At 38.5% G+C, this 9,702-nt stretch overlaps 1 protein-coding gene across 1 annotated transcript in view; it reads left to right on the top strand.

Annotated features, from left to right (window-relative positions):
• Window positions 1-9,702, top strand: part of TJP1 (tight junction protein 1) — a 172,137-nt gene that overhangs the window by 150,123 nt on the left and 12,312 nt on the right. The window contains exons 22-24 of the mRNA XM_045286303.1: window positions 1,417-1,583; window positions 4,883-5,360; window positions 8,655-8,872. Of these exons, the coding sequence (XP_045142238.1) occupies window positions 1,417-1,583; window positions 4,883-5,360; window positions 8,655-8,872 (863 nt within the window). The remainder of the gene's footprint in view (window positions 1-1,416; window positions 1,584-4,882; window positions 5,361-8,654; window positions 8,873-9,702) is intronic.

The following is a 9,702-nucleotide window of genomic DNA, read 5'->3' as shown; positions in this document are numbered from 1 at the left end:
TATTTTCAGTTCCTATCTGTACCAGTGTACCTCCTCTGGTCTAGCCAGACTTGCAAGATCGAATTCGAGTCATGGTAGTGGGAGCGGGGAGAAAACATTTAGGAACTAGAGGAAAGTTGTATTTCTCATCATTGTTACATCGCACCCTGACTGGCTCATCTCCTCCCCGATGTTCTTTCTTTTTTTCAATTTTGCTTGCTTTCCTATCACAGATTTCTCGGCTTTTTTTTTATTAAAATATTTTATTGGGGACTCTTACAGCTCTTAATAACAATTCATATATGAATTGTATCAAGCATTTTTCTTCATATATTGCCATCATTATTTTCTAGACATTTGCTTTCTTTTTTTCTTTTTAAACACTTTCTATTGAGTCCTTGGTATCAGCTCCTCTTTTTTTCCCTCTCCCCCGCCACTCTCGTGACCTCTTGAGAAATTCTAAGTTCTTATCATTTTCATCTTATACCAGTCGCTGTCTCCCTTCCCCCACGATTTCTGTACAAATACTTGAAAAGGAGCATCAAGTGGTAAGACTCGCATTAATGTGAGGTTGTTCCATAAGGTGTTCCTTGCTGTTTCATTGGTATTATGTGCACTTGCAGATTTTAACATCATCTTGAGATACTTAGTCTAAATAACTGAAAACAAGAAAACAGCTAGGGCTAAAGCTAATTATATTATGACACTTAAACAGAAGCGTTATGAAAGTCTACTCCAAATATATGTTTGTGTACCTAACCCAATGAAACTGGCTCTTTGCAGTAAGTTTTAAATGGCATTGTTGAAATTATGGATCTTTTTAAAAGATTTGGTTTTTATTAATTTTATGTATTAAATATTCACAATTGACTTTGAAAAGAAATATGTATACATGACCCAATTTGACTTAAATGAACTTAGTAAAAGAAAGCAATATCTGCTCATCTATTAAATCTTTTTATTTTTCAAATCTGGTAAACCAAGAGCAAACTTTTAACTAAAAGATGTCCAGTTTTTAAGGATCTCTGAGTGTTACAGAAGCCAACCTCCATACTTCAGAAATATGTCCAAGACAGATTTGGCCAATACTTACCAAATTATTTTCAAAACTTAAGCTCTCCAACCATTACAATTTTTTTGTGACAATTGAATATTACAAATACACTCAAAATTTCACCTGTGTTTTGGTTGTTATTGGTGGTTTATTAAGTATTCTTAAAGTATCTGCTCGTTCTTGACATTTCTTGTCCGGATGAGTGGTTGAATTTTTCTTATATTAGTGGCTCCTCATACTGAGGAAAGTATACTGTAGAAGTTATATATTTTGAAATTTCTAGATATTTTAGAAGTTAGGGGTACTTAAAGGAATGAGAACTTGCTTTGTATAGTGATTGTATTTTCAGGTGTTGGCATTTTTTTCCCTTTATTTTTCAACAGGGGTAAACCTACTGAAGCTGATGCTGTGGATAGATCATTTGGGGAGAAACATTACGACCCTGTCCAGGCCACTCCTCCACCTCCTCCTCTACCATCTCAATATACTCAGCCTGTCACCAACAATTCGCTGACCCTTCACACACATTCCAAGGGACCCCATGGGGAAGGTACAGTTCAAAAGTTAACATTGCCGCAACATACTAAACCTTGTCAATATTAAATAGAATGTTTTTTACATAAATACATATCTGAAGAGTTTAGGCTGGGAACAAAAAAGAATAGTGCTTTGTTAAAATTCAACTGTCTTTATGATGTGTGACCATTGTATCTTATAAACCTTTTAGTAGCTAGATTTTTAAATCTTAGCTTAACTCAATTTCAAGGCAGCCTCCAAAACAACCAAAAGTAGTATTTCTTTTCCAGTGCATCTGAATCTAAATACTTCAGTGGTGATTTGTAAAAATCACTATTCTGCATAGGAAAGCCTATCTATATCCTTGAAAAGAATGGTGAAGTGCATCTAGTGGAAGAAAGCACTTCTTTCTTACTTGTTGCAGTGAATGTCATTGCTAAGAGGTTTCTTTGAAAAAATGTTCTATCTTCATAATTGAGTATTTTTTTTAATGTGAAATATTTTATTGCAGCAAAACATAGAAACCCCAAACCAAACTCACTGCCATTGAGTCAATTCTAATTCATAGCAACCCTGTAGGGCAAAGTGGAACTACCCCCTCTGGGTTTCCAAGGCCGTAACTCTTTACAGGAGCAGAACACTTCATTTTTCTCCTGCACAGCAGCTAGTGGCTATAGCAGCAGCCTGAAATTTCCACTGAGCTTTGTTGGTTTGTCTTTTTTTTTTTTTTTTTCAAATCTATCATTGTCTGTCTCCCTTTCATATCCAGAGGTACTACCACTTTAAATTTGGCATCTATTATCCAATGTATATTTCTGCATGTTTCTTAAAATTTCACATAAAATGTATCCCTTAGCAACTTTGCCTTTTGCCACTTACATTCCTGTGCAAAAATCTCAGCAGGTTTAATAGAGCTTAAATTTATTCAGTTTTTTTTGTCACCTTTTTTTTCCCTAATCATTTTATTAGGGGTTCATACAACTCTTATCACAATCCATACATACATCAATTGTGTAAAGCGCTTTTGTACATTCATTGCCCTATCATTCTCAAAACATTTCCTTTCCACTTAGTTTAATAGCTGTATAATATTTTGCCCTAACAGTAATTATAATATATTTAATCCCTAGTTGACAGATACTGTGATACTACAGATAGTACTTAAGGGTTATCTGTGTTTGAGTAAAATTTTAAAATATGTAAGTCTTCAGACAAATTGTAATTTTAGAATGATGCTACATTATGCTAATTTAATTCTGACTCTTCAACCTTTATTCTTTTATCTTCCTCATTCTAGTTATTGAGATACTGAGAGAAAATATGTTTGCCTTGTTCCTGATCCTAGGGAACTAGACAACTTTATGATATTGCTTACATGTTTTTCTGAGATGTTTATGTTTAGGATGTCTCTTCTATTCCTATTGGTTGAAAGTATTTTGCCAAATGTTTTTTCAAATGTGTGTAAAACGATTTTAACATTTTTCTTCTTTAGTCTGTTAATGTGGTAAGATTTATTACTATGCTCACAAGGAATTTTGGTATATCACTCTCTTATGCCCATGTCTGGTTTTGTTACTTTATGCTAATTTTTACACGAGAGAGGAGGGACACATTTCTTATTCATATTCCATCAGTATCATTTTACTCACCACCCACAGTAGACCAATAATTTCTGTTGTTTCATATTCTTGTGAGTTCTGCAGTATTATGAAACTTGGAAGTTTGTCAATCTAATGTATATATAATGTTACTTTATGTTGCAAAAAAGGCCATGGGAGTGATGTCTGACCTCCTTAGACTTTACAAAGAGTAAGGAGAATCAAAATTCAACATCACCTCTCTGCCAATTCCTAGGATGGTGAGGCCAAACATATCTCCTCTCCAGCCTTCTTTTACTAATTCTGACAACAAGCTGATCCTCTTACTGTAGGCTCCACGTCTGCCTGGTTCAATAATTCATTGCAATAACCACACAGAATGCATAGGCAGTTAGAGGTCACAGCCCTGGATCAGAAATACTCAAGGATATAGTTCTTTAGTCAGAACAGCCTTTTTTCAGCCAAGCCCACAGACAGAGATTTCTTTTGTCAATGACCTCTCAGCCACCAGGCCCATTGCCCTCTGCCCTGCTTGGACAAGGTTTAAAAGCTTTTTCAGTTGTATTAATGCCCAGAGGGCATGCTACCTTCACTATAAATCTCAGGCCAAATTTTGTTAACTCTAATTCCATAGGTATACAAACTTTGCTCCCCAATTAAGTGCCTGTATGTGCCCCTCTGCAAATGAGCCTCCTGTCTAAGGGAGGAGCTTTACTTGCGCTGTGGGCAAGGAAGCCCACTGCATTGCTATGTGCTTAAGACCTTGGTCCTGCTGCTTCTCTGGCATTACCACTTTGTCCTTGGATTAAGGACCTTGAATTCTGAGGGACATCAGGGTCCAAAGGATATACTCCCCACCAGGCTCGCTCTTTTTTTTCATCATTTTATTGGGGCTCATACAACTCTTAGCACAATCCATACATACATCAATTGTATAAACCAGGTTCTTTCTTGATGGTAATGAGATTCCCCACTTCTGCATCTGAGATGGCTTGTTTTCTACCCAGCAGAGTGGCAAATTGATCAATTCCATATTAAGAGTTAAAAGTGTCTCTAACCATAGTTAACCTGTTAACAGTTAACTTACAGCTGAATCATATAGTCTTCTCCCTTATTAATTTACACTTGTCAGGAAAAAAGTGGTTTGGTGGGAGTTGTAGAGACTATGGCTATAAGAGCCATGTCAATGAAATCACTGTACCACATGCTATTTCTGTTGCATTTTTCTAATTGTTAATGAAGTTGAATATCATACATGATCACTGGTTTGGTTATGTTTTTGATGTTGATTCATTATAAGTTTTGCATATTATATAAATAGCTTCTCCCAATCTGTAGTTTTTCTTTTGAGTTCATGATTATGGTGAGTTTTGTATGCATGGGTTTTTGGGTTTTTTTTTTTTTTATTGTACTTGAATTTTCCATTTTTCATCTAATTTGTGACAAAAGTTAAAGAGTAGTTGTATGGAAGACTTTGGAGGCCAGGGCCCTTAGCATGAGCCTTGCTCCAGAGCAGCATTATACAGCAATAGTTTCATATGTGTTCCCCCTGCCTCCTGGTCCCTCTGCATCACACACAGCCACCGGAGTTTAAGAGCCACCCTTTGATTGTGGCAACCCAGCCTTGGGCCTCAACTCTGGCACTGAGGCAAGTTGAGATGGGAGAAACATTAGAAGGACTGTTAAAACTTCTTCCAGAAAATGTTTTAATTGCTGCTATCTGTTTGCCTTTTAGGGAATTTAATGTCGTTGGATTTTCAGAATTCTTTAGTGTCCATATCAGACCCGTCTCCCCTTCAGAATAAACCAGCAACTTTCAGACCATCAAACAGAGAAGATGCTGCTCAGTCTACTTTTTATCCTCCCAAAAGTTTCCCAGATAAAGTTTCAGTTAATGGAGCTGAACAGACTCAGAAAACTGTCACTCCAGCATACAATCGATTCACACCAAAACCATATACAAGTACTGCTAGACCATTTGAACGCAAGTTTGAAAGTCCTAAATTCAATCACAACCTTTTGCCAAGTGAAACTGCACACAAACCAGACATGTCTACAAAATCCCCAACCTCTCCAAAGACTGCCCTGAAAGCCCACAGTTCAGTACAGCCTCCTGAGTTTGACAGTGGAGTGGAAACCTTCTCTATTCATGCAGATAAGCCTAAATATCAATCAAATAGTACCAGCACAGTGCCTAAAGCTATTCCTGTGAGGTAAGAATTCTGCCTTCTTAAACATTGACTGTGCCATTTGTCTTGTATGAGTTTTATACTGTTTTTGTGATTTGGTATTTAAACTAAGTTTAACTCTAGCTTTAAACAAAGTGTTATCCAAAATGATGTTACAATGAATAGCATTGCCAAGAAGGTTCCACAAGAATTTTTTTTAAAGAAAATAAAATTATGTTAATGAATAATAAAGCTAACAATCATGTGTGGCTAGTAACTATTGTCATTATGCCCCATTTTACTGAAAACACGTAGAATGACACTGAACAGTTTGTCCAGGATCCCACACTCAAGGGTAATTAAACCCAAATGTAGTCTCAGGTCATTTAGCCTCAGAGCCCATAGCTTTCACCCACCCTCTTCCAGTTGACCTTTGACTGGCAAGGCATACTTGAAGACTCTAAGAAATGTTTCTACATTCCTCAATCACTGTTGTTAAATCAGTGGTGTTAAAAATAAATGAAGGTGTAATAACCATGAAACATCTGTTGAAAAAAGCAAGTAAGGCAAAGTAAGCTTTTCTGGAACGTGATCTTCTGTCATTCAAAAGTGGCAAGCTAGGCCTATTTTGGCCCCATGTATGTACATCTCAGCCTCCTAATTCTGTTAGGATTTCAAGCCACACAGTGAAGCAGAAGTATTCGCAGACATAAGTAAAAGCTACCAGGGCTGCTTCCCAGAAGAAAGGACACTCCTGTCAGTTTTCTATCTCTGTCGTTTCGGGCCTTGACCCATCAAAGGGTAGAGCAGTTGACTCTCCTGTGAAGAGTTTCATAATGTCACATTATCGGGTGATTGTACTTCACTGCCTGTCATTGCCACAAGTATTCTTGTTGGTTCTGACATGCTAGAATGGCGGTTTAGCTACCATTCATATATTTCGATTTTGTTTGTCTTCACCTTAAGTTCTGGCTCAAACTTTGTTTCAAGAAGTTTTCCACAAGTAATAGCCTCACCTTTTTTTTTTTTTTTTTTTCGTGGTTAAATTGCTTTTTATTTATTTATTTATTTTCGTTTTATTGGGGATTCTTACAATTCTTATCACATTCATACATCACTTACATCAGGCGAATTTGTACATATGTTGCCTTCATTCTTTTCTAGACATTTACTTGCTATTGAGCCCTTGGTTATCAGCACCTCCTTTTTTTTTTTACCCCTTCCACCCCTCCCTTATAACCCCTTGATAGATTGTACATTGTTATTGTTTTCATATCTCACACCGACCCATTGTCTCCCTTCTCCCATGTGTTCTGTTGTTCCTGGAGAGGGGTGCATGGTTATGTGTCGATCATTGCAATCAGTTGTCCCTTCTCCCTACCTCTTCCCCCTACCCTTGTTAGCAGTATTCCCACTCCTGTTCCTGGATTCTGTGTGTCGTGAGCTCCCATCTGTTATCTACACATGTGTACATATGCCAATCTAGTCTGCATTGAGAAGCAGCACTGGGGTCATGGTAGTGGAGGGTGAGGAAGCCTCAAGGTACCAGAGGACTATAGTGTGTTTACTCAATGCTTTATTGCACCCTGGTTGACTTCATCCCTTTCCTGTGCCCTCTCTGTGGGGAAATTGTTCTATTTTCTATAGATGGGCCTTGGATCTCTGCGCCACCCCTCCCGCGTTCTCAAAACTATGTTTTTGTTTGTTTGTTATTTGTCTGCTGATGCCTATTACCTGGTCACTGTGACTCCTCATAATCTCACCGGCAGTGTGCTTCTTCTATGTGTACTTGTTGCTTCTCTGCTGAATGGCGACTTGTGTAACTTCAAGCCATTAAGACCCCAAATGCTATAACTTTTAATAGTCAGGCACCATCCGCCTTCTTCACCACATTTGCTTATGCACCCGTTTTGTTTTCAGCGATTGTGTTGGAAGGGTGAACATCTCAGACTGCCAATTTGTTAGAACAAAGTGTTCTTGTATTGAGGGAGGGTGTGAGCAGAGGCCCGAAGTCTATCCCCTACCTCAGTTATTGCTATATATAAATATATGGACATAGGCCAATGCCTCTATTTTTGTGGATTAATGTATTTATATGTGTACACCGCTATGTTTATACCTCTATCCATTGCTTTGCTTCCTAGGTCCTTCCTCTGTTTCCACCTGCTCCACTGTCACCTTCCCCTTATTTCTGCCTCATGGTATCTCCTCTTAGCTAGTTTGCTGTTGCTCGGACACAACACACACACCCATATCCCTGTCTCCTCCTTATTGACTCCAACACCCCAGTTGTTCCCCTGTCCATGACGCTGCCTGCTCACCTCCCACTTCCCCACCACCCTCACCCCCAAGGTCTCCCCAGGACCATTGGTCCCGCTGCTCTCTCTGCAGGCATGCCTCCCGTGCCTGTCCTATATAGGTAGGCACGCTGACTATGACATAGCCCAAACAGATTGAAAAGAGAGAAAAGAAAAGGGATAAAGAAGGGGAAAAAAGAAGAAATATACAAAAATCCCAGGTCTGTTCACTAGCCTTCATGATTGTCCCAGCCTGGAACCTTCCCCCACCCCACCCTGCCCCCCTTGGGGGCTCCTCAGGGGCTTCATAGCTCTGCCTTGCTCCAACTGCTGCTCTGGTGTGCTTAGCCTCACTTTTGAAGCATTAATTGATTACTGTGTACCCTGTCTTGTGTCTTTGGTAATTTTCGTGTCCTAAGTTTATGCACTAGTCTTTTCTCGTGGATGTTTGGTATGTACCCATACCAAATTCTTACCTCCTCAGACTATAGACTTCTTGCCCTGCCAGCATGGACCTATGATACTTGGAATGCCAAGGAAGTCAACAGACTTAACTGAAAGAACTTGGAGTTCTTGTCAGGCAGGTTAGAATGTTGTCTGCTGAGCTCTACAGTAACAAGTCAATGTGCGCACTTAAAATCCTAGAGTGATCCCGGAATGAGTTTATTCTTTCGAAGTCTGAGATGCCATCAGTTGCACCATTGTTTTATATAAAAAGGAAAAGTGCTCTCAATTGAAATATGATTTCTTAGTAATTTTAATACACCAGTATAATGATGGTCAAATGTGCTCTTAAAGTCTGTGGGTACACAGGAGTCAGTTTTATATACTTATGTTGCAATAAATCAAAAATAAGTAACTTGGTTTCAAAAATGAAAGTAATTTTTCAAGAAAGAGACATCTTTCAGTTGTCATTTCTGTGAGTAAAATCTGTCACTAAAAACTATATTGTTGAAAAGAGTGACACTACCTTTTAACATAGGAAAGGGGAGTTTTTGTATATTAGTAGGAATTTACTTATTAGTCATTTTTGAACTCTTAGCCCATCAGCTGTGGAAGAAGATGAAGATGAGGATGGTCATACTGTGGTAGCCACAGCCCGAGGAGTCTTTAACAGCAACGGTGGGGTATTAAGTTCCATAGAAACTGGTGTTAGTATAATTATCCCACAAGGAGCCATTCCTGAGGGAATCGAGCAGGAAATATATTTCAAGGTCTGCCGAGACAACAGCATCCTCCCACCTTTAGATAAAGAGAAAGGTAAATGTTTATTTTTATGTTTAACTTTAAAACAAGTTTCCCTGTGTGTGTTCTTCAAAGCTTATAGTGATCAACCAAGAGGAACTCTTGTGAACTCTCATTTGGTTTCTGTATAACCATAGCATGCTTCTTTTAAATTAATATTTGTGTCAGTATTTCTCAAGTAAGGGTAAGCCACCTGAGAAAGAACTATTATGTCCATGAAGGAAGTAATGGGTTCAGCAACTTTTGGTGGTTAAGATTAACCAGGTAGTCCTTGCACACATTTTTATTTTCAGTAGGAGATTGAAAGTGAATACAGGCAATGTCATTGTGCTTTCTTCGCATCTTGGCTTAACTCTGAATAAATTTGTCTTTAGAATCAACCCATTTATTTCTAGGGATAGGTTAGGCAATGTTTCTCTGTTTGCCTGGCGCTGGAATATTAGCCTCTTGCAATAAGTGCTGTCTTACCATCTTAGAACCTCCAAAACCACTCTGCTGTTGAGTCAATTCTGACTTAAAGAACAGACTAGAACTGCCCCTGTGGGTTTCCAAGAGTGGAGCTCTTTACAGCTCTCTAGAAAGCCACAGCTTTCTCCCATGGAGTGGCTGGTAGTTTCGAACTGCTGGCCTTATGGTTAACAGGCCACCAACACATAACATACTGTGCCACCTAGGTATTTCCTCCTTGGAACCTAGCACTAGTAAATACTCAACAGAGAATTAATTAAACTAGCAGATATTATAGTATATGTTACTGAAATATTAGGAATCTGGGAATGGTAGATTTTTTTTGGTAATGTTTCTAGATCAGAGTGATAGCATTAACCATGTTAACGATCCCCCCC

This window comes from Echinops telfairi, unplaced genomic scaffold (genome assembly GCF_000313985.2).
Source record: "Echinops telfairi isolate 266 unplaced genomic scaffold, ASM31398v2 ScPeMD7_7;HRSCAF=31, whole genome shotgun sequence".
In the NCBI taxonomy this organism is placed as follows: Eukaryota; Metazoa; Chordata; class Mammalia; order Afrosoricida; family Tenrecidae; genus Echinops; species Echinops telfairi.
Note: the sequence above shows the minus strand (reverse complement) of the source record. Positions and strands in the feature narration are given on the sequence as shown.